At 40.6% G+C, this 26,687-nt stretch overlaps 1 protein-coding gene across 1 annotated transcript in view; it reads right to left on the reverse strand.

Moving 5' to 3' along the window:
* The window catches only part of Eph (Eph receptor tyrosine kinase), a 287,254-nt gene that overhangs the window by 209,863 nt on the left and 50,704 nt on the right, over window positions 1–26,687 (reverse strand). The window contains exons 4-9 of the mRNA XM_080272697.1: window positions 19,096–19,251; window positions 17,740–17,909; window positions 9,210–9,354; window positions 4,627–4,659; window positions 975–1,081; window positions 393–579 (exon numbers count right to left, since the gene is read on the reverse strand). Coding sequence (XP_080128823.1) covers window positions 393–579; window positions 975–1,081; window positions 4,627–4,659; window positions 9,210–9,354; window positions 17,740–17,909; window positions 19,096–19,251 — 798 coding nt within the window. The remainder of the gene's footprint in view (window positions 1–392; window positions 580–974; window positions 1,082–4,626; window positions 4,660–9,209; window positions 9,355–17,739; window positions 17,910–19,095; window positions 19,252–26,687) is intronic.

Consider the following 26,687-nt stretch of genomic DNA (forward strand, 5'->3'; position numbering starts at 1 on the left):
CCACATCGCTCCTAAGGTAGTAACTCCCAGGGACAATAATAACCATCTACCTCCAGTTTTATTACCTCTGACTTGTTTTCAAGCGTATGTAGAGCAGGATACTTCTAAACAATTTCATTTGGCTAAGCAACATCCCTGCCCCCAACAGGGTTGTAACTAGCTAAACCTTTGAATGGGTTTTAGCTACCATCAGATTATATTAACCTAAAGAAGAACCTTGCCCAACAAATGGTTCAACAAGAGTAACTTTTGTGTTGGAAATAATGAAATGGGAAAATGGAAACCTGTACATTATATACTGTATAATGGTTACTCAGACTTGGGATAACTACACTTAAAAGTTTGCAGAAAATCTAGTTGATGATGAATGGCATGATTTGCCAATTGCTCACCTGTACCGAGAAGATGTCCAGTTTTCTTATACACTGGGGAAGAGTAGTCACCCCACCCATGGGTGGTCTTGGCCCGAACTTGGAATCCATATTCTGTACGCTGTTGCAGATACACCAGTGATGCCTCCTCTCGCTTGGTTAGGATGCTTGAGGAGTTGGTTTGCATTCCTCGCAAGTAGTACCTCACCTGAGGGAGGAAGTTGGAAGAAGGGATTAGCAATGGATGATTAAAAAAAAAAAAAAAGAGAGAGAGAGAGAGAGAGAGAGAGAGAGGTCAACATGTAAGTCACACACAAAAAGGAAATATTACACAAGAATGAGCAACATTTTTTGATGAATCAACTGCACTTCCGGTACCTTACAACCAACATAACCTATTACTATACATTACACTGTATGGTACATTGTAATATTCTTTTGGTCCAAAAATTATATTGCATTTTCAAAATCATACTACACCAAAACATTACTGTCACATAAGGTGAAAATTTCCAATGTTGCAAACACTTTACGGTCCTTACTTCACAAGTTAATCAAACCTTTTCTAAACATCATGACATTATCCACATAGGATAAACTCACCTCATACATTTCAATATCAGAAAATGGATCAGTTGGTGGGTCCCATGCTAATGATATCTCAGTGCTCTTCACACTTGTGACTCGCACATTACTCACCATGGAGGGAACTGTCAGGGAAAGGAGAAAAGAGGGGGGTATTAAAAAAGGAAATGAGAACTTTCCACGATAAAATACAGCCTATATACACAAAGGAGTGCACAGCACTTGAATATACTGTAATGTGTATGCTATGGTTTAATTATAAAATTTGGCATACATGAGTTATCTATAATAGAACTGTGTAAAAAAGTTCACAGTCTACAATGACAGTTCATTTAAGACAAAGCTCCAATCTTTTACTGTAGTCACAATGAGCTGATATCACTATCTTTATGATATATTCTATTATTATACACTGAACTAACTTTCTGTAAAACATAATTACTGATATCAGCACAACATTAATGTCATGGCAAGCACAATCATATTTTCTACATAAATATCTTCTATACAAATATCTCACACTGCTTCATAAACAAAGAACTGTATCCTAAGTCCTTCAACAGATTTGAATATCTACACAAATATGACATTAATAAATTTAAGAAACCTAGTTAAGAAACTTTATTTGATTAACTTCTTTCTATCATGAGTACTGTATTAGCAGCGTTTTCATGAAGCTTACAAAAAAATATATAGCACTAGCAGTAATTAGTAGTGCATGCAGAAACAGCTTAAGCAATAAAAGAAACAAAAAAATTAATGCTGTCTGTAGGAACAATAGACAGATATCAAACAGAGGGGAAAACATTATAATGTTAAACCTCAGATCATTTCACCCACTGATGAATAAAATGTCTTTGAACTTCTGCGCCAAATTAATTTACAGAGCACTAGACGCGCAGAATAAGAGTTCTCACATAATTCAGAAATAGTTAATAACACACTTGGAAATGATATAATAAAATGAAATACTAGAAGGCAGAAGGGGAAAAATAAGCAAAGCTTGACTGAAAAGACAAAAGAATTACAGTACTTACATTAAAGAAAAGAGATGTCCTCAACTTACCATTTAAAAGTTAAAATACTCTAAACAAAAAAACATTACAATAATTAACCCCTTAACCGCGGGGCGTCACTTTCGTGACGCTTGGGAGCAAGGGATCATACCGCGGGGCGTCGCTTTTGTGATTCTGTGTTATTTTGAATTCACCCGGGCTTTCAAGTGGGGGCTTGTATCATCTATCAGTACTGACAATGTCCAACACTAGTCAGCACTCCTAATCTCATCTGTACTCCCATCCATTGTTGACAATTTAGCCATTTCTCCCCGTTCTTGACTCCCCTCCCTACCCCCACTCCATTACCCTATCCTCTCGCCTGCCCGGCCATGCTACGCTAAGTAAATCTTCCCTGGAATTTTTCACTGATTTCATCCATTGATATAAGCCCTATGTCGTATTCTTATACCAAATAATATATACAAGAAAGAAATCAGGTAAGTGAGAGTGCCATACACCTGGAATTGGCTAATTATCACCTGACAACACCTCACGTGCACTCGTTCGCTAATTTTCGCTGTTTTTTTCCCCTTGAAATATGCCGTATAATCTATTTTCGTAATAAATATACATGTAAGGAGAGAAGGAGAACCCTAAGTGATATTTACATTCACCTGGAACTACCTAATTTATAATGTATTGTCTACATTTCCTGCCAATCATATCAGTGCTACACAAAGCTGTTTCAAGATTTAACATTGGTAGCTCTGATTATATATCTCTTAAGTAGGCCTCTAATCTATTTTCGTAATAAATATACATGTAAGAAGGGAAGGGAGAAGCCTAAATGATATTTACATTCACCTGGAACTACCAAATTTATAATGTATTGTCTAGATTTCCTGCCAATCATATCAGTGCTAGGCTTAGCTGTTTCAAGAGCTACGTTGGTTGTGCTGAATAACCCTCAAGTAGGCCTCTCAACCCGGGCCGGCCCTCCTAGCAGTTCTCTCTCAGATTCCGAAGAGGAGGTACGGCTCATCCTCTTGCTGACTTCAGGGCCTTTTTTCACCCCCATGCAAGGGCCCTGTGACCTTTACCCCCTACTAAACCTCGTGTGGAAAGAGGTAAAGGGCTGACAATTGATAAAAGAGTGACTACGATCTTTCTATTGAGTAAAACAGTGCAAGTGGAATTGTAAATAATGTGTAAATAATGTGTAAACAGCAAGTGAAAGTAATGAATGTAAATATACGTGAACAATGGAAAATAGTTTTATAAGTTATTTCAAGTGACAGTGCATAACACAGTGTAAATAAAATAGAAATGTAAATAACGTAAATAAAATAGAGAACGTAAATAGAAATGTAAATGAGTAGTATTATAAGAATACGAGTATATACCCTAGGAGTAATGAAAGTGAAAGTTTCACTCTAGCATGTCTGAATGCTATGAGTTATGAGAGTGAAGATGAAAGTGACATTCACTCTCAGTGCCAGTATACAGGACGAGAAAGTGAATGCTACGTATTTTACTGAAAGAAATTGAATCCCTACAGTGACAATAAACTAATACTACTGAAGGAAACTTATGGATAAAGACTGTAGATATATATAAGCGTTATATAGTAATAGAAATATAAAGTGTGAGGGGTTTTATGAATAATAAATGACAGACTACCATGAGCGAACTAGTGCCAGTGCGACGATCAGACGCGCTCGTAATTTCCATTGCTTTCACAGTGTTTTTTGAGTATGGATCCCAAACTACTTGAAAATTGTAGAATAGTGTTTATAGTGTTTGTATCTGGCTGTGGTAATCATATTACGGGTTGTCGGGAAGTGTAAAGTGGAGACTTCGTTACCCTACTTCAGAGGTCTCCACAAGTCCTACGGTAACCGACGAAGGCTCAACAATCATTCCAGGAGAAAGCTGAAGGTATGTGCCATAAGCATATGTAATTTTATTATTCTAGGACTAATAACTGATTTTTGGCAAATATTTTTTGAGAGTCTGTCGGAGCCCAAATAACCCCGCGGCACACGCAAGTCATTGGTAAACAAGCCCGCGGTGTAGGGGTTAAAGCAACATGCATTAATAAACAGGGGAATAAAGGAAAAGTATGCAACAACTACCACTTCAATTATGGAAATCAAACAAAATATCCACTACAAAAGAATATAGGATTTGGGAATGGAAATGACAGAAATGATGAACATAAAACCATTTCCAGAATTCACACATTATAATTGGAATAAATATAGTACATAACATGAAACTACAGTACTACAATTTTAACCCCCTCAGTACACAGATTTCCTTTTCCCACTTGATCTTAATAACATTAGACTTCTTTACTACAATACACTCAGGAGAGCCTGTCTGTAATGAAGGAGTTAGTGAAGACATGATATAACCCATTCACTTTGTGAAATATCTCCTGAGATCAAAAAAAAAAAAAAAAAAAAAAAAAAAAAAAATTGACAGGGTTAATACTGTATAAAACAAAACTATACCTCTATATGACACAAATATAACATTTAGCATGGACATGCTGAATTGATTATGATGAACAAGATAAAGAAAATGGGCAATCAAAGTGGAAAACGACTAGGCAAAGGATTAGAATAAAAGCATGAAGCAGAGGACAAACATACGCAGCAACCACCCACCCTCAGCCTCCGAGCCCACCACTACATAGCCTCCTACACCGCAAACGTCACCAGGGAGGGAGGGGGGGAGGGAGAGGGACAATGTTACTAGATCACCAAAACAACACAAACATAAACTCATAATAAAAATCGTTGATATAACTTAACATGATGGAAATATGGATTTTATTTTTTTTAATCACTCTTCAATAGTAATCTACATTCTCATAACTGATCCTGATCATCTACTTACAAGAATACAGTACAGGCTAATATGTATACACATCAAAGTAAACTCATTCATTCATCCATCCAGTATCCAATCCTATGTTGCCCCATGAGGAGCGTAGGATTCCAGGGCTAGGCAAGTTGGTCCTGTCATTTAAAATTAGGGTGACCAGCCTCAGTCATCCCTCAGTGGCATTATGTGAGCAATAAACCCCAACCACCCCTTGGATGTAAATCTTCATCGGTTCAATCGGAGCGCTGTAATAACCCTCTAAACCACTAGGCACCTAAATTTGGTTATATGGTAACCACCCAGCGTAGAAAATGGTTTCCTGGTGTACAGGAAATCATTTGGCTTGTCACTCAGTGCAGAGTCACCCACAGGCAGAAGGAAGAGGAAAGAATGAAGGGAAGAAAGACAGAAGAGGGAGCGTAAAGTCACCTGTAGGCAGAAGGACAAGGAAACTATGAAGGAAAGAAAGACAGAGAAGGATGGAAGGAAATAAGGATGGAGAGGAAAGGGCAGACACTCGAGAGCAGCACTACATCGAGTGAGTGGACAGTGAGCGAAAAGTCTGGTAAATGACAGTGACGTATGTTTCCCTGCAATATCTGCTCTACTGGGGTCAACATTACAGGAAGTTAAGTTATACAATATTTTCTAATCCATTATATTCAGACTTTACTTTGCCGCATGCAATGGCACCTTGCAAATCATCCAAAAAAATATGATCATCCCTGTGGGGTAGTTCCTAGACAGGAGCAAGGCATCAGCACGACTGATAAACAGACAGGACACTAAAAAATTTTATAAATCATACTAACAATGCAATTTATATGTGCAGAAGTAGGTGAGAATGAGAGGGCAAAGGAAGGAGTATGTATAGTTGTGAGTAAAAGATGGCAGATGAGCATAAGACAGTATGGATCACTTGGGTCAAGGATTGTGTGGGTAAGGTTGAAAGTTGGAATATAAATGTGGGTGATTGTGTGTGTGTATGAGCCAATGCAAGATCGTGCTAGCAGGGTGAGAGAAGAGTTCTGGACAAATGTGGAAGTATGCATGGAAAAGTTTGGAAGGAATGAGAGAGTGTTTTTGATCGGTGATATGAATGGTAAAGTAGGGAATGTGAAGGTGTATGGAATAGTTGGTGAGTGGGGTGTGCCTGCTGAGATAGATGAGAATGGCAGTGCATTAGTGGACATTTGTGCCGGGAGGGGGTTGGTGATAGCCAATACCCTCTTCAGGCATAATATGATCCACAGGTATACATGGTGAGTGATGAGAAGGGTGGGTGGTGAACTGAATGAAAGGAAGGCAATGATTGATCATGTGTGTGTGGATGAAAGGATGCGAAGATGTGTAATGGATGCAAGAGCTTATAGAGGCTGGGGGAGTGGACGTTCTGACCACTACTTGGTGGTGGCCAAAATTAGGATCCAAGTAAGATGGAGAAATAGAAGAAGGGGAAAGACGAGAGGAAGGAGGAGTTGCAAGGAGAGTGGAAATGTTACTAGAGGATGAGAAAAAGGCAGAGTATAAGAGAGAAGAGGAGGAACGACTGAGCTAATATGAATTGCAGCATGTGGGGGACGTGGAAGGTGTGTGCAGGATATTTACAGAAGAAATATGTGCAGCATGTGATGTGGTGTGTGGGAGGATGAAAAGACGGAGGGGGGCGCAAGGAACAGTGGGGTGAACTGAAGAGGTGAGACAGGCTGTAGCACAAAAGAAGAAAGCATACAATGAATGGGTGAGAAATAGGTGCATGGAAGAAGTTGAGAGGCGGAAGAGAGAGTTATATGTAGAAAGAAAGAGAGAGGTGAAAAGATTAGTAAGAGAGAGTAAGAAGAGAGTGGATGAGGAATTTGGAAGGAATTTGAGTGTAAAGTGGACGGACTGTAAGAAAATGTTCTGGAAAGAGGTGAAAAGAGTAAGACAGAGTGCAAGTGAGGTTAGCAGGGGAGTGAAAGATAAAAATGGTAGATTACTAATGGAGAAGGGAGAAAAAGTGAGCAGATGGAGAGAACACTTTAAGGAATTGTTGAACATACAGGATGGAAGTAATGTGAGTAACTGGGGAATGGCTGGGAGAAGGAGGGAGGTGAGAAGACAGGAAGAAATCAGTAGGATGCAAGTTGTGGAAGCAATGAAGAAAGTTAAATTGGGGAAAGCCCCAGGAATTGATGGAGTGTGTGGTGAAATGCTGAAGCATGTGGGAGAGATTGTAGTAGAATGGATGTGGAAGATGTGCAGATTGGCCTGGGAGGAAGGTAGAGTCCCGGAGGATTGGAAGTCAGGTATAATTATTCCCTTGTACAAGGGAAAAGGGGAAAAAGAAGTGTGTGGTAATCATAGGGGCATTTGTCTTCTTAATATAATAGGAAAAGTGTATGGAACGATACTTATTGACAGAGTTAGAGAAAGAACACAGGAATTAGTTGGAGAAGAACAGGGAGGCTTTAGGAAGGGAAGAGGTTGTGTAGATCAGATATTCATTCTTAGATCTTTAGTAGAAAAGTTTCTAGAGACGGGATAGAAGTTGTATGCAGCTTTCATGGATTTGGAGAAAGCATATGACAGGGTGGATAGACAAGGATTGTAGAAAGTATTAAAAATATATGGAGTAGATGGGAAGTTGTTGAATGCTGTGAAGAGTATGTATGATGGTGCTAAGGCTGCAGTGAGTGTGGATGGTGAACTGAGTGAATTTTTCTCTTTGAAGGTTGGGTTGAAACAGGGATGTCATGTCTCCATGGTTGTTCAATTTGTACATGGATGGGGTAATAAAAGAGGTACAAGGTAGGGTAGTGAATGCTGGAGTGGCCCTGGTGAGAGAGGATAGTATTTTGGAAACTCCCTGTACTGTTGTTTGCAGATGATACTGTGTTGTTGAGTGAAGACGAAGGGGAGCTGCAAGGCTTGGTGGATGAGTTTGGGAGTGTGTGTAAGAAACAGAATCTAAAGGTGAATGTAGGGAAGAGTAAAGTGAAGGTCTTTGAGAGAGGTGAAGTCAGTGAATGTACAGCAAGGTTGGATGGTGAGGAATTGGAAAATGTGAGTATGTTTAAGTACTTGGGTAGTGTGATGAGTAAGGATGGGGGTTTGGAAGGTGAAGTGCTTGAAAGGGTACACCAGGGAAGAAAGGTTGCTGGTTCTTTGAAAGCAGTGATAAGAAACAGGGAAGTGAGCATGGAAGTGAAAAAGTTACCACATGACAGTATTGTGATACCAACTCTATCGTATGGAAGTGAAGCTTGGACGTTGTTGGAAAGACACAAGTCAAGAGTGAGAGCAGTGGAAATGAGTTATTTAAGAGGAGACTGTGGAGTCACATGGAGAGACAGGCTAATGAATGAGGATATAAAGGAGCGTTGTGGTGTTGATGTGGATGTGATAGGAAGCATTATGAGGAACACACTAAGGTGGTTTGGCCATGTGGAGAGGATAGAGGGTGAAAGACTGACGAAGAGGGTGTATGTGAGTGAGGTGGAGGGGGGAAGAGGAAGGGAGAGGCCGAGGATGAGATGGAGGGATGGGGTGGAGAGGTACATGAGAGAGGGGGGTGTGAGTTGGGAGCAGGGCAGTGAAATGGCGGGGGACAGGGTGACGTGAAGGTGTTTTGTTGTGGCCACCCCAAACGGGATTGAGGCGTCTGGCAATAGATAGATAGGTACATAGAAATCAGCTGTAATAGTGTAAATACCCAGACTAAAAGTGCTATTACTTATGCAAATCAAATCACAAGCTAAATAATAGGTTGAAGCCAATGTTATATTCTGACATTAATCTGAGAATGGTAAATGCACAAATCCTAAGTTAAAATACAGAATCAAACTTACTGAAATCAGCAGTTTTCAATACTGTCCTCTGATTTTCCAACATTTTGCGATTTGTTTTGCAGTAATCATCTAGATCTTTTAGCTCTAGAAGCTCTATCAAAAAACATTTGTTCTCCATTACTATATTTACATATCTTAAGCTAATGTTCCTACGTGTAAGTATAATTCCAAAGTTGCTTACAATAACTGGGATGAACATGACATCACTGATAACTTCTAAAAATTACTAAATTCATCAAATGGTTTGATATCTAAACAGCACAGAAAATTTCTTTAAGCACTATCCCTTCAAAATTTATGCATTTACATATCAGGTTTTAGCACATAATTAGTGGAAATTTTAAAATTACTGTCTTATTTTTATGTACAGTTATTATTACCACTCTATAAGATATGGTACATATACATCTATAACATTTAATAAAACAAGAAAGCTCCTCAATATGCACTGTTATCTCACTTGGTGATCAAACAAAGTACAGTAGTTCTATCTACATATGTAGCCTGCACACAAATACTTCACTGCGACTTACCTGAGGCCTCTGTGGTAACTGTAATATCAAGATATTGTGGGTCACGTGCTTGGTCAGACACTCCATTCTCTGCGAAGACTTGGAACCTGTATGTGGTGACTGGGCTCAGGCCACTGATGGTCACTGATGTAGCATTAAGGCTCTCCTGCACAGAAGGGAAGAATGGGTTTGTGCATTATAAACTTTTTAGGGCAAGCAACTGCTCACTCTGTCTTAAATTTCTAGAGTAACCTTGTCCAGGTCTATATGCTTCTATCTATCTATCTCTATCTATTGCCAGACGCCTCAATCCCGTTTGGGGTGGCCACAAACAAATCGCCTCCAAGTCGCCCTGTCCCCCGCCATTTCACTGTCCTGCTCCCAACTCACACCCCCCTCTCTCATATACCTCTCCACCCCATCCCTCCATCTCATCCTCAGCCTCCCCCTCCCTCTTCCCCCATCCACTTCACTCACATACACTCTCTTCATCAGTCTTTCACCCTCCATCCTCTCCACATAGCCAAACCACCTCAGTGTATTCCTCCTAACGCTTCCTATCACACCCACATCCACACCACAATGCTCCTTTATATTCTCATTTGTCATCCTGTCTCTCCACGTGACTCCACAGGCTCCTCTTAAATAATTCATTTCCACTGCTCTCACTCTTGACTTGTGTCCTTCCAGCAACGTCCAAGCTTCACTTCCATACGTTAGAGTTGGTATCACAATACTGTCATGTAGTAACTTTTTCACTTCCATGCTCACTTCCCTGTTTCTTATCACTGCTTTCAAGGAACCAGCAACCTTTCTTCCCTGCTGTACCCTTTCAAGCACTTCACCCTCCAAACCCCCATCCTTACTCATCACACTACCCAAGCACTTAAACATACTCACATTTTCCAATTCCTCACCATCCAACCTCGCTGTACATTCACTGACTTCACCTCTCTCAAAGACCATCACTTTACTCTTCCCTACATTCACCATTAGATTCCATTTCTTACACACTCTCCCAAACTCATCCACCAAGCCTTGCAGCTCTCCTTCGTCTTCACTCAACAACACAGTATCATCTGCAAACAACAGTACAGGGAGTTTCCAAACACTATCCTCTCTCACCAGAGCCACTCCAACATCTACTACCCTACCTTGTACCTCTTTTATTACCCCATCCATGTACAAATTGAACAACCATGGAGACATGACACATCCCTGTTTCAACCCAACCTTCAAAGAGAAAAATTCACTTAGTTCACCACCCACACGCACTGCAGCCTTAGCACCATCATACATACTCTTCACAGCATTCAACAACTTCCCATCTACTCCACATATTCTTAATACTTTCCACAATGCTTGCCTATCCACCCTGTCATATGCTTTCTCCAAATCCATGAAAGCCACATACAACTTCTTTCCCTTCTCTAGAAACTTTTCCACTAAAGATCTAAGAATGAATATCTGATCTACACAACCTCTTCCCTTCCTAAAGCCTCCCTGTTCTTCTCCAACTAATTTCTCTGTTCTTTCTCTAACTCTGTCAATAAGTATCCTACCATACAATTTTCCTATTATACTAAAAAGACAGATGCCCCTATGATTACCACACACTTCTTTTTCACCTTTCCCTTTGACAAACTCAAAGTCAAACAGCCATCCCTTACAGGATTATGGCAGCTGGCTATAGATAGACTTTCCTTTTCATGTGGCTTTACACTGAGTGACAAGTTCAAATGATTTCCTGTAAGCCAGGAAATCATATAAAATGCTGGGTGATAGCCATACAACCAACACACGAGTTCCCTACATGTCAACAAGTGGGCTGACGGAGGGTCAGTGCTCCTCTTGTAAAACAACTAACTCAAAGACAAACAGCCACCACTCATGGGATTATGGTGTCTGGCTATAGACAGACAGATAGATATTTGTTAAAAACTGCCTATAGACAGACAGACAGATATTTGTTAAAAACTTTCCTTGCATGTTTCACCTTCAGCTATATATAGTATAGTTCACTTTACTGTGATTTCTTGAGGGTACTTTTCTTTTATTGAAAACCCCCCTACCCTTGGAGGTAGGGGGGTTTTCAAGAATACTCCCCCAGTATCCCTGTTTGTCGTATGATGCGACTAAAAGAGTTGGCGGAGGATTAGTGCCCCTCCCCGGAAAACAGCTAACTAAAAAGACGAACAAGAAGCCTCGGACAATGACTGACCAACAGGTGACGACCAAAGACCGGACAAAGGACATGGTACAGATCGTGACGTGGAATGTAAGGGGTGCGAATGATGAGATGAAAGAGAGAGAGAGTGTTCAGGTGCTCGAGGGTGCGAAAGTGGATGTATGTGGAGTAACTGAAACTAAATGGGGAAGTGAGAGGGTGAGAGAATGGGAGTATGGATGGGGTATATGTGCAAGAGTAGATGAGAATGAGAAGGCAAAAGAAGGAGTGTGCATTGTTGTGAGTCAAAGATGGAAGAAGAACATAAGTGAGTATAGTTCAGTTGGCTCAAGGATTGTGTGGGTAAGACTGAAAGTTGGAATACAAATGTGAGCGATTGTGTGCGTGTATGCACCAACCCAAGATCGTGCAAGCAGAGAGAAGAGTTCCAGACAAATGTGGAAGTGTGTATGGAAAAGTTTGGAAAGAATGAGAGAGTGATTTTTATTGGTGATATGAATAGCATATGAATCGATTAGAGAACTGAGTGGTAATGCAGGTAAACGCAAGGAAATACCAGTTAGAGACAGGGAAGGAAATTTATTGACCAAAGATGGAGATATTAAAAATAGATGGAAAGAGCATTTTGAGACAGTTCTTAATAGACCAATACCACCAGAAGAGGATATACCGTCTGCTCAGGAAGATTTAAATAAAGAAACAGGAGAGCTGAGGCTTGCAGAAGTGGAGAAAGCAGTAAAACAGTTAAAGAATAATAAGGCACCAGGGGAGGATGGTTTATTTCCGGAAATGTTTAAAGTGGAGGGGAATAGATTAATAACGATCTTGAACAAGCTATTCAATAAGATATGGGTGACGGGGTTACTACCATCAGTTTGGAAGAATGGTGTAATTGTTAAAGTTCCGAAGAAGGGAGACCTGAGTGAATGTGGTAATTGGAGGGGAATCTCTTCATCACCGATAGCTTTGAAAGTTTTCAGTAGAGTGTTGTTAAATAGGTTGGAGCTGGTGGTTGAGGGTATTCTGAGGGATGAACAGGCTGGTTTTAGAAAGGGACGTGGTTGCAATGATCAGATCTTTATAGTTAGGTATTTGATGCAGCAAGTTAATGAAATGAGAGTACCGTTAAGTCTTTGGTTTGTTGATTTTGAAAAGGCTTTTGATAGTGTTTCGAGAGAGACTATGGGGAAGATCATGGGACATTATGGAATACCAGAGGAGTTTGTGAGGGTCATTATGAACATGCATGAGGACACATTTTGTAAAGAGATGGTTGATGGTTGTCTGAGTGATTCGTTTGAAGTCAAGTCCGGAGTAATTCAAGGTGGTGTTCTATCGCCTTTACTATTTATATTGGTCATTGATTACATTATGAAATGCGTTGGAACAGAAACCGGTGCAGGTATACTTTGGGGAGAGAACAGGAAACTTTTGGATTTAGATTATGCAGATGATATAGTTTTGATTTGTGATGGGCCAGAAGAGATGCAGAGAGTGTTGGACTGTTTGGTGAGTGAAGGTCGCAAGGTGGGTTTGGTTATTAATTGTGGAAAAACTGAAATAATCAATATGAATATGGAAAATGCACAGGAATGTGTAATTGGAGGTATGGTTGTAAAGCAAGTTGATAGGTTTAAATATTTAGGTACTTATTTAGCCAAGGATGGTTCTTTGAACTTTGAATTCGAGGAAAGGTTAAAGAAGGCTAATCAGGCAATGGGAATGCTTAAAAATATTTGGAATAATAACAATTTTTCTGTGCATACAAAAATCAAACTTTATAAGGTAATGATTAGGAGTATCTTAATTTATGGACACGAGTCTTGGTACAGCACAGTGACTATGGAAAATAAATTCTTGGTTTGAAAATAAAGCACTTAGAAGAATATTAGGAGTTAAGTGGTGGGAAAGGATACCAAATAGTAGAATTGGAGAAATAATGGGAGTGCAGCCGATCGATGAATATGTTAGATTCTCACGATGGAAGTGGCTAAGACATGTGTATAGGAGACAGGGAATAGTACGAGGTACACCAGGGTGGGTGGCACTTGGTAGGAGAGGTAGAGGAAGGCCAAAAGAGACGTGGGTGAGGACAATGAGACGGGAAGCTGGAGATGAGTGTTGGGGAGATCTTGAGGAGTTAGCACAAGATAGGATGTGGTGGTGTGAGTTCATCGAGGCCCTATGCATCCCCGAGGGTGCCACAGGAAATCATTGATTGATTGATTGATGAATGGTAAAGTAGCGAATGTGAAAGTGGATGGAATAGTTGGTGAGAAAGATGAGAACGGAAGTGCATCAGTGGACATTTGTGCCGGGAGGGGGTTGGTGATAGCCAATACCCTCTTCAGGCACACAGTGATCCACATTAATACATGGAGAGTGATGAGAAGGGTGGGTGGTGAACTGAATGAAAGGAAGGCAATGATTGATAATGTGTGTGTGGATGAAAGGATGCGAAGATGCGTAATGGATGCAAGAGCTCATAGAGGTTGGGGGAGTGGACTTTCTGACCACTACTTGGTGGTGGCCAGAATGAAGATCCAAGTAAGATGGAGAAACAGAAGAAGGGAAGGACGGGAGGAAGCAGTTGCAAGGAGAGTGGAAAGGTTACAAAAGGATGAGAAAATGGCAGAATATAATAGAGAGACGTAGAGGAACGATTGGGTAAATATGAACTGAAGCAAATGGGGGATGTGGAAGGTGTGTGCAAGATATTCACAGAAGAAATATGTGCAGCATGTGATGTGGTGTGTGGGGTGAAGAGAAGATGGAAGGGGGTGCATGGAACTGCATGGTGGAATGAAGAAGGGAGACAGGCTGTGGCACAAAAGAAGAAAGCATACAATGAATGGATGAGAAATAGGGGTATGGAAGAAGTTGAGAGGCGGAAGAGAAAGTTATATGTAGAAAGGAAGAGAGATATGAAAAGATTAGTAAGAGAGAGTAAAAAGAGAGTGGATGAGGAATTTGGCAGGAATTTGAGTGTAAAGTGGAGGGACTGCAAGAAAATGTTGTGGAAAGAGGTGAAGAGAGTAAGACAGGGTGGCAGTGAAGATAGTTGGGGAGTGAAAGATAAAAATGATAGATTACTAGTGGAGAAAGGAGAAAAAGTGAGCAGATGGAGAGAACACTTTAAGGAACTGCTGAACATAGAGAATGGAAGTAATGCGAGTATAAATGGCAGGGGAATGGCTGGGAGAAGGAGGGAGGTGAGAAGACAGGAAGAAATCAGTAGGATACAAGTTGTGGAAGCAATGAAGAAAGTCAAATTGGGGAAAGCCCCAGGAATTGATGGAGTGTGTGGTGAAATGCTGGAGCATGGGGGACAGATAGTAGTAGAATGAATGTGGAAGATGTGCAGATTGGCCTGGGAGGAAGGTAGAGTCCCAGAGGATTGGAAGTCAGGTATAATTATTCCCTTCTACAAAGGAAAAAGGGAAAAAGAAGTGTGTGGTAATCATAGGGGCATTTGTCTTCTTAGTGTAATAGGAAAAATGTATGGTAGGATACTTATTGACAGAGTTAGGGAAATAACAGAGGAATTAGTTGGAGAAGAACAGGGAGGCTTCAGGAAGGGAAGAAGTTGTGTAGATCAGATATTCATTCTTAGATCTTTAGTGGAAAAGTTTCTAGAGAAAGGAAAAAAGTTGTATGCGGCCTTCATGGATTTGGAGAAAGCATATGACAGGGTGGATAGACAAGGATTGTGGAAAGTATTAAAAATATATGGAGTAGATAGGAAGTTGCTGAATGCTGTGAAGAGTATGTATGATGGTGCTACGGCTGCAGTGCATGTGGATGGTGAACTGAGTGAATTTTTCTATCTGAAGATTGGGTTGAAACAGGGATGTGTCATGTCTCCATGGTTGTTCAATCTGTACATGGATGGGGTAATAAAAGAGATACAAGGTATTGCAGTGGATGTTGGAACGGCCCTAGTGAGAGAGGGTAATGTCTGGAAACTCCCTGTACTGTATTTTGCAGATGATACTGTGTTGTTAAGTGAAGATGAAGGGGAGCTGCAAGGCTTGGTGGGTGAGTTTGGAAGACTGTGTAAGAAAGGGAATCTAGGTGAATGTAGGGAAGAGGTAAGTGATGGTATTTGAGAGAGTGGAATTCAGTGAATGTACAGTGAAGTTGGATGGTGAGGAAATGGAAAATGTGAGTACATTTAAATACTTGGGGAGCATGATGAGTAAGGATGGAAGTTTGGAGGGTGAAGTGCTTGAAAGGGTACAACAAGGAAGAAAGGTTGCTGGTTCCTTGAAAGCAGTGATAAGAAACAAGGAAGTGAGCATGGAAGTGAAAAAGTTACTACATGACAGTATTGTGATACCAACTCTAATGTATGGCAGTGATGCTTGGATGTTGTTGGAAGGACACAAGACAAGAGTGAGAGCAGTGGAATTGAGTTATTTAAGAGGAGCCTGTGGAGTCACATGGAGAGACGGGCTGACAAATGAGGATATAAAGGAGCATTGTGTGGATGTGGATGTGATAGGAAGCGTTAGGAGGAACACACTGAGGTGGTTTGGTCATGTTGAGAGGATGGAGGGTGAGAGACTGATGAGGAGAGTGTATGTGAGTGAGGTGGAGGGGGGAAGAGGGAGGGGGAGGTCGAGGATGAGATGGAGTGGAGAGGTATATGAGAGAGGGGGGTGTGAGTTGGGAGTAGAGCAGTGAAATGGCGGGGGACAGGGCGACGTGGAGGCGATTTGTTTGTGGCCACTCCGTACGGGATTAAGGTGTCTGGCAAAAGATAGATAGATTTTTATTATTACAATAAAACCTCAATATGACTGACTTCACTGTAATTTGCTTTTATCGGACTTGAGGAGCCAACCAGACTTAATTCTTATACATCCGGAAAAGTCCGATAAAACCATATGTGGTCCAGACTGCCTGACTCATTCTGGTGAAGCTGTAGTTCTGATTTTGTGCCTTAAAGTACATTAAAGTGGAGTACTGGTTTAGTAGTGTGGTAGTGCCTTTAAGTTCAATAAATGCATCACCTTCCTCTCCAGTACAATCATCTCTACCGTACAGACTCCTCTAACGGACCACTTCCGTTATGTTCACCACAATAAGGTAAATAAAAGACATGTTTACCAGTGTACAGTACAGTATTATTATATATATTATACCATTTGATTACTGCAGTGAATGTATAATACAGTACAGTACTGCAATGGTAGTGAAAACAGTTGGTGATGCTATGGTGAAAAACCGTTGATGCGATCCAGAGTAATGTCTGATACATTGAAAAAGGTCCAGGCTAGCAGGGGGCAGTCCAGATGTCACTTTTATCAGACATTCGCTTTTTCGGACTGGCTTGGGCACCAATTATTCTGCTATAGTGAAGTTGTACTGTACTATTATTTCTGAGCTTTTGTCTGCTCTCATATGTTCCGAGCATGACCTAATATATGAAGTGTAACACATTACAAGCAGTCTTGATTATATACAAGGTGTATTATCCCATACCAATCACTTTCTATACAACTAGTACTGCACACTGAGGGAAATTCCAAAACAGCTTTACAGGCAACAAAGGAATTATTAAACAGGTAATTTTTCTGCAATTTACTGTGAAGTTAGTACATGCAAAATGATACATAAATAAATAAAAGCACACATATAATGAGGACATCTTGTTATCAGATTTAGAGGGCAGTAGTGTTCTATGGCAAAAAAAAAAAAAAAAAAAAAAAAAAAAAAAAAAAAAAAGTTTGTCAGTCTGGCAATGCTATGCTGCTGATTAAAACAACCTAATTATAATTAGAAAAAATACTCACAAATGAGTTATCACTTATTCTTAATAATTTGAAAGGTTACTAAAAAAATGACAACACTAATCCATTAACAGACACATACCTGGGCTGTCAGCAGCCACTTAGAATACCACCAAGGTGAAGGTATGAGTAAAGGCAATCCCTAATACTATAATACACAGTGGTCAGTCAGTCTTCACAGGAAGTTCAGGATGCATACATATAAACAAAATGTTACTTTATGTGAAACAACTGTAAATGAGATTGTATAGTATTGTATTGTTTATGAAGGCTCCAACATGCTTGCATGCATCAGCTTTTGAATCATGACTGGGGAGCTAAAAGCAGCGAATAGCACTTGAACAGTCTGGCATCTTATATGCTGAAAAATACAGTACCAAGCTGTGGCTGTATGTAATTCAATGAACATTACAGTACTTATAAGGTAGGAATGTGTCTCCTTGGCTATTAGTTACTCAATCCTCCAATTTCGTTACAATTGGCCATCAACCGGGCAGAAAGGTGGACCTCTGTCAGGCTAAACACACAACATAATCAAAAGAAGCTAAGCAGTAGCCTCTGTACTCACATCAGCCAGGAGGGATGGACTGTAGGTGACATGGGAACCACAGGCATCGCACATAACCCTGTAGAGTGTGTCAGACCGGCCACCATCACTCAATGGCGGCTGCCATGCTAAGATCACGGTAGACTGGTCTACAAAATTCACTGTGATGTTCTGAGGTTTGCTTGGTGGTCCTGGGGTATGAAATGAAGGCTGGGGTAAGAAATTCTAATCACAGCAGCAAAAAATCATCTACAAAATTCACAGTGATATCTGAGACTACCTTGATGGTCCTGGGGTATAAAATGAAGGCTGGATTAAGAAATTTTGATTCCATTGGCTACACTGATCAACAAAATTCACTGTGTTTTACTGAGGCTTACTTTGTGGTCATGGGACACGAAACTGAAGATGGTAAGAAACTATAATAACTATGTTACTGGTTCACAAACTTCACTAAGTAGTTCTAAGGCACCTATGAGTGGGGTATGAAATCTAATTACAGTACATTAGTTATACTGGTTCACAAAATTCAATGTGATATTTGTTAAACCATTGAAATTGAGTTAGGATCCCTAAAACTCTCAGAATGAACCATAAATTTGCAAAAAAATATACAGTACTTCGGAAATCCATGATGGGTTACCAAAACAAACTTCACTAAGAAGTTTTGCAGCATCTATGAGTGAGGTATGAAATCTAATTACATTAGTTATACTGGTTCACAAAATTCAATGTGATATTTGTTAAACCATTTGAAATTGAGTTAGGATCCCTCAAACTCTCAGAATGAACCATAAATTAGCAAAAAATATACTTCAGAAATCCATGATGGGTTACCGAAACTGCTGCCACAACTCATACAACAATACTGAAAAGGAATATAACACCATTCATTTGTCAAACCTTCTCCATTTTATGGTAAATATGCATATTAGCAGAACAAACAAACATACCGATCTTCATTACTCCTCCACAAAAACTGCACATATGACAATGGCAATAGGGTCTTTAAGGTAGAGCATGAAGTCTAAAATTATCAGAAATGAAGCAGGAGATCCAGAATGAGGCCCAGGAAGTACAGAATCCATGTCTTTCTCCCTGATTTCATGTGCAACAATTTTTTTTCTTGTTAACAAGTATACAAAATTAGTGACGGGAAAAAAAAGAGAAACATTTGCTTGACGACCTGACCGTACTGATGAAGTTTAGGAGATAGACAGAAAAGTAAGTTACAATAAAGCCAATTTTCTGTGTAGTACATTACTGTACTATGAATTTAAAATAAAAAAATTGTCCTCAATGAATATGTTAAGGAAAAAGTTCTGAACCCTCCTTTCAACAAATGCTGGACCTGCCCATGAAATGCACTATACTTACGTGTGCAAGGCATGGAGCGGGGGTCTTCCTGTGCCCTATAGTATCCTGTGTCACAGCGACACTCTGCAGCACCAGCGTGGGGAGCAGCACTGTGCTCGGGGCAGGGTCGGCACTTGCTTGCCCCAACACTATCCTTAAAGTGACCAGGCTGACACACTGCAAAGCATGAGAATATCCTTAAACAAATGTTAACCATTGATGACTGACTGACTATATATAGTAATGAAATAAAACTGGTGGCACAACAGCTTGTCCTCCACTTTCCCTCAATGAAGGAAATATATACTCTCTCTCTCTCTCTCTCTCTCTCTCTCTATATATATATATAAATATATATATATATATATATATATATATATATATATATACATACATACATAAATATATATATATATATATATATATATATCATCAGCCATGACAAGTCCACGGTTGAACAAAGGCCTCCCCCAACCTTCTCCACGAATTCCTCGCCTGAGACAATCTCTGCTACATTTTTCCAACAAATTTCTCCATCTGATCTCTCCACCTTCTGTCTGGCCTTTTTCTGATATGCTTACAATCTCTTGGTGTCCAGTCAGTCAGACTCTTGCTCCATTGGTTATCCCTCATTCTTGCTGCATGGCCTGCCCACCTCTATTTCTGTTCTTTCTAACTTCTAACATGTCTTTGACTTTAGTCTGCTCTCTCACCCAAGTTGACCTTTCCTGTCTCTTAAGGATATTCCCTCAGAGAATGGATTAGTTTATTTTCCATCGATTTTATTAGTTTCCAGGTCTCACAACCATACGTCAAAGCTGGAATTATACATTCATTATATACTTTTCATTTCATACATACTGGCAAGCTACTTTTCATAATGTCTCTATCTTTACCAAAAGCTTTCCATCCAATTTTTATTTCGCTACATGGTCTTTCATTAATTTTAGCATTTGCCCAAGTAACTGTACTCAGCTTCTTCAAGAATTTCTTCACTTACTCTGATGACGCTCTTTGGTGTATGTGGATTAAACATTAGTTTTACTCCGGTTCATCTTTAGTCCTACTTTGAGACTTTCCCTGTTCAGGTCAATTAACATTTCTTGCAATGTCCCTGCTGTTTCTGAGATAGGACAGTGTCATCTGCAAATCTTAAATGGTTTAGCTTTTCTCCATCTATGTTTACTCCTTTGTTCTCCCAGTCTAGCTTTCTGAAAATACTGTACTTTCTAGGCATGCTGTAAATAATGTTGGTAAAATTGTACCTCCCTGATGGACACTCTTCTCAATCCTAACTTATTCTGAGTCTTTATGTAATTTAACTGTATCAGTTCCCTCTTTACCAATGCTTTTGAGAAGTTTTACAATGTTCTCATTTACTCCTTGTTCTCACAATGAATTTATAATTGCTATGTGCACCACTGAGTCAAAAGCCTTTTTGTAATCAACAAAACCTAAGCACGGTGGTTTATTACATTCTACAGTTTCCTCAATTAGCTGACCTTTTATTTACATACATACAGTAAATCCTCATTTTTCGCAGCATGGATGTTCCGCCAAACCGCGCGAAATGCAAAATGTCGAATTGTGAAGTTAAGAGTCAATGGGGAAAATAGAGGAGCATTCCGGTGGGACATGTACCCACCCTATCAGAAAGTATTATAACACCAAACAGGCCCTACCCAAAATTAAATGAAGTGTTTACTAGTGCTAAAACAGCATAACACAATAAACATGTACCTGAAAAGATATTAAAGCTGTTATACAGAGCTGCAACACCAAAAACCCTTACCAGAAATAAAGCGAAGACTGGCTTGAGTGACAGGTGAAGGTGTGTTAAGGGTAGATGGGCTAGTTCCTAGGTGACATGGGCCTCGCTGGGGAAGCCCCATCACCTATGCCGATGCCCTTGAAGTTGAACTCAGGCTCCAGCACCTCCACTTCCTCTCTGTCCACTTCTCCTCCTTCATCCACCCCTGCTGGCACGTCCAAGTCTTGCAGAATAGCAGCCACAGTCAGTTTCTCATGAAAATATCGTATGATCCGGGCTTGTCTCTGCTCCTTTATGTTTCTGTTGTAGACAGCCATCACTTGAGACTTCAGATTACTCAAGGTCGATAGGATGTTGGTAGCCTCAGGCACAGTCCTGGTGTATGCATCGAAGGTGGTTGTCAAGTCGGTTATGGTGGACAGGGTGGTTGCAGGATGGCCGCCAACAAATGAGCATCGGTATGTGTCGTCTGGGAGCATCGAATTGTGGGGAAATTCGCAAATTGTGAGACAACTCGGAAACTTTTTTCTTGCACAGAAAACGAGGCGTTGAAGTAAAATGCATCCGAATACGAGGACTTACTGTATATATATATGTGTGTGTGTGTGTGTGTGTGTGTGTGTGTGTGTGTATATATATATATATATATATATATATATATATATATATATATATATATACCTGTATATATATATATATATATATATATATATATATATATATATACCTACATACCTATATATATACAGTATATATATATATATATATATATATATATACCTACATACCTATATATATATATATATATATATATATATATATATACTGTATACTGTACATATATATATATATATATAGAACCCTCACATCCAACACATGTTTGTCCAGCACGATTCGCGTCCAGCAAAGAGAGCAAAAAATTAGTACGATTTAATACAATTTAAGTACTGTAAAACGGGTGCATAGGCATAACACTGACGGAGCTCCGAGAAGTGGGCGAAATCCGCAGAGTTCGCCTCTAGAACGATCACCCCTGGTCCAACACGGTCATACTGGACGTTCCCATGACGCTGACAGCCAATCAAAACTTCCGATCAAGTAGCCTTCCCCTCCCGCTATCGTGACGTGATCGTGATGTCGCCCAACGAAAAACGCTTCTGCTCTCACGTGACGTTTTGTTTAAATTTCTCCCACCACAGTGCCACTCAGTCGTATAATTCGCATTGGACAGTGCTTTTTTCTCGCTGCATTTTCTGCCCTTGCTACTGCATTTTACCCTGCTCATGATGCCTAGGAAGCCTTTTGAGAACCCCAAGAAGCAGCAGCACCTCCCTCAGGCCACCAAGCTAGAATTCATCAGGAGACAGAAGAAAGGGGAGAGGAATTTCAAAGGATTTTTGAGGGAGGTTGAGGAGGAGTAGCAGCCATAATCCGCTAGTGACGCCAGTAGCCATCCTCCAGGGACCCAGCAGGACTACCTAAAGCCTCAGATGTCACCTTCCATTCCCAGCAAGCCCACCAACACCATCCTAAAAGGTTAGTTAATCATTCATAGTACAGTACCATTCATTACAATTTGAGTAGTACCAATATATGTATAGTTATATGGTAGGTATTTAGGGTGATTTTTCCTAGGGTTGCTGACAATTAATTTTTCCCCATAAGTTCTGTTGTTTGTCCAACACATTTTTGGTCCAACACGGGACCCATGGATGACAATGTTACCAAGTTGGACGCAAGGGTACCGTATATATATATATATATATATATATATATACTGTATATATATATCCAGATACTGAACCTTGGCTCTATTAATCCATGGCGTCCGGAGGTCATGTACAGTGGTCCCTCAAGTTTACCAATTTAATTAGTCTGGTGAAACCATTGCTAAATGCGAAATCACTAGATGCGAAGTGTACTTTATATGGGAAAAATACCGACTAGTCTGTGTTCATCCTCCAAGTCACTCTTTTGACCCCAATTTCCTATTTTAAGTGCTGGAAATGAAACACAGTGCATTAACAATACATTATACAGATGCAGTACTGTATGGTTGTACATCTACTCACCAGCAAAAAATGCCAAATGTTCAGTACTGTGAGAGAGAAAAAACACCCAAGGTGGCCAGACACTCACAACAATAATAACATTGGTGGTCTGGTGGTAGACGGGCAAGGCATTAAGGGACTACGTCACAGGCATGGCATGACTTCATGCCCCACATCACTTAACGTTTAAGACAATCATTAAATGCACGGGATTGGTACCTTTTCTAACCTACCGCTAAACACGAAAATCACTAACTTGAGGGACCACTGTATACATGACCACCCGGGGACATCCGGGTGGCACGTATACATGATCTAGTGTTTCGCAACATTGTCTGAATATTCCGCAAGATATTTCCACCACATGCGGCCTCTGGCAACCCTTTGCCATGTATCCAAGGTGTGCTTCAGTTACCTGTGCACCTCTGTAATGGATAGACCTGCAAAAAAAGTTTTCACTGTGTCCGGATCCTCGGCTGAGCGCCCGCAACTACTGACTTCATCACAGATGAAGTCCAAAGGCCAGAAAAGAAAAGGCCTTAGTGATAATGCGACAGGGAGAGAACTTGAGGTGAAATTATTGCCAATTCTGAGTGGGGAAAGTGACTCTTCCTCTGAGGAAAGCGACCTCGCCATGATAAATAGTGTTGATATTTATGTGTCGGATGAGGAGGGTGGATCACTTGAGTCCCGCACTGTGCACCCATCGTTTCCCCCTGTATGTTCATATGCTATTTCCATGATGGGAATGGTTCAGAGGATAATGACAACCCTGGAGAGGGGGATATTGGTACAGATGAGGAGATGGAAGAGGAGGTAGGGAGTGGAGAAGGGAAGAAGGTAGAGGAGGGAGGGAGGAGGACGTGCCGTAGAGCAAGCCTTGCACCAGCACTCTGTGTATAACTATGTGAATAATGGAAGCAGAAAGTTTGCTTCATGATGAAATCAGTGCCTTATTTTTTACTGAAAGTTTTTGTGTATACATGTTTGTTATGATGAAAAAGTACAAATCAGAGGAAAAAAATTCTGTTACACTGGAAAATATAGTGGAGTGGAGAAAGGGAGGAGGTGGAGGAGGTAGGGAGGAGGAAGTGCCATAGGGCAAACCTTGCACCAGTGCTCTGTGTACAGGTATACCCCGATATACAATACCCCTTGATGTGATATCCCGGCTTAGCAATGGGGGTAGAAATACCACCATACCTGCCTAACAATGGCCAAACTCCAGTTTAACAATGGGTTTAGATTGTTAAAAATTGATTTTGATTTTAATTTAGACATATTTTGTGTTTAGGTTGATTTATAAACTGTTTTTCGACTTATAATAATGTGTTTTAGTCATAGGTGGGGTGAACTTTGTCCTTTTGGGGTACAGTTTACTAAGTTTGATTTTCTCCAGACAAACATTTAACTATTTTCAGATCTTATTTCTAGGTTTAGGTGAGTCATAAACTGCTTTTAGGCTTAGTTTAACTTGTTTTAAAGCTATCTGTGCGTTTAGGTGAGCTAGAAACTTGTTTTTGGACTCATTTAGGTGGGTTTAAGACTTGGTTGGGTGGGAAACCCAAGGCTCAAAAATGCATCCCTATGCTTTACATGTTCAATCTATCCTAATATACGATACCCCACCTAGCGATGGGTTTTCACCTGACCAATTGCAACGTTAAACTGGGATATACCTGTATATTTATGTGAATAACGGAAGCAGAACATTTGTTTCACAATGAAATTGGTCTATCTATCTATCTATTGCCAGACGCCTCAATCCCGTTTGGGGTGGCCACAAACAAATCGCCTCCAAGTCGCCCTGTCCCCCGCCATTTCACTCCCCTGCTCCCAGCTCACACCCCTCTCTCTCATATACCTCTCCACCCCATCCCTCCATCTCATCCTCGGCCTCCCCCTCCCTCTTTCCCCCTCCACCTCACTCACATACACTCTCTTCATCAGTCTTTCACCCTCCATCCTCTCCACATGGCCAAACCACCTCAGTGTGTTCCTCATAACGCTTCCTATCACATCCACATCAACACCACAACGCTCCTTTATATCCTCATTCGTCAGCCTGTCTCTCCATGTGACTCCACAGGCTCCTCTTAAATAACTCATTTCCACTGCTCTCACTCGTGACTTGTGTCCTTCCAACAACGTCCAAGCTTCACTTCCGTACGTTAGAGTTGGTATCACAATACTGTCATGTAGTAACTTTTTCACTTCCATGCTCACTTCCCTGTTTCTTATCACTGCTTTCAAGGAACCAGCAACCTTTCTTCCCTGCTGTACCCTTTCAAGCACTTCACCCTCCAAACCTCCATCCTTACTCATCACACTACCCAAGTACTTAAACGTACACACATTTTCCAATTCCTCACCATCCAACCTCGCTGTACATTCACTGACTTCACCTCTCTCAAAGACCATCACTTTACTCTTCCCTACATTCACCTTTAGATTCCGTTTCTTACACACTCTCCCAAACTCATCCACCAAGCCTTGCAGCTCTCCTTCGTCTTCACTCAACAACACAGTATCATCTGCAAAGAACAGTACAGGGAGTTTCCAAACACTATCCTCTCTCACCAGGGCCACTCCAACATCCACTACCCTACCTTGTACCTCTTTTATTACCCCATCCATGTACAGATTGAACAACCATGGAGACATGACACATCCCTGTTTCAACCCAACCTTCAAAGAGAAAAATTCACTTAGTTCACCATCCACACGCACTGCAGCCTTCGCACCATCGTACATACTCTTCAAAGCATTCAACAACTTCCCATCTACTCCATATATTCTTAACACTTTCCACAATCCTTGTCTATCCACCCTGTCATATGCTTTCTCCAAATCCATGAATGCCGCATACAACTTCTTTCCTTTCTCTAGAAACTTTTCCACTAAAGATCTGAGAATGAATATCTGATCTACACAACCTCTTCCCTTCCTAAAGCCTCCCTGTTCTTCTCCAACTAATTTCTCTGTTCTTTCTCTAACTCTGTCAATAAGTATCCTACCATACACTTTTCCTATTATACTAAGAAGACAAATGCCCCTATGGTTACCACACACTTCTTTTTCCCCTTTTCCTTTGTACAAGGGAATAATTATACCTGACTTCCAATCCTCCGGGACTCTACCTTCCTCCCAGGCTAATCTGCACATCTTCCACATCCATTCTACTACTATCTCTCCCCCATGCTTCAGCATTTCACCACACACTCCATCAATTCCTGGGGCTTTCCCAGATTTAACTTTCTTCATTGCTTCCACAATTTCTATCCTACTGATTTCTTCCTGTCTTCTCACCTCCCTCCTTCTCCCAGCCATTCCCCAGCCACTTATACTCGCATTACTTCCATCCTCTACGTTCAACAATTCCTTAAAGTGTTCTCTCCATCTGCTCACTTTTTCTCCCTTCTCCACTAGTAGTCTACCATTTTTATCTTTCACTCCCCTGCTAACTTCACTTCCACCCTGTCTTACTCTTTTCACCTCTCTCCAGAACATTTTCTTACAGTCCCTCCACTTTACACTCAAATTTCTTCCAAATTCCTCATCCACTCTCTTTTTATTCTCTCTTACTAATCTTTTCACCTCTCTCTTCCTTTCTACATATAACTCTCTCTTCCGCCTCTCAACCTCTTCCACGCCCCTATTTCTCATCCATTCATTGTATGCTTTCTTCTTTTGTGCCACAGCCTGTTTCACCTCTTCAGTCCACCACGCTGTTCCTTGCACCCCCCTCCGTCTTCTCTTCCTTCCACACACCACATCACATGCTGCACATA

Source organism: Coenobita brevimanus, chromosome 51 (assembly GCF_032717465.1).
Source record: "Coenobita brevimanus isolate Jiangsu-jjx chromosome 51, ASM3271746v2, whole genome shotgun sequence".
Taxonomy (NCBI): domain Eukaryota; kingdom Metazoa; phylum Arthropoda; class Malacostraca; order Decapoda; family Coenobitidae; genus Coenobita; species Coenobita brevimanus.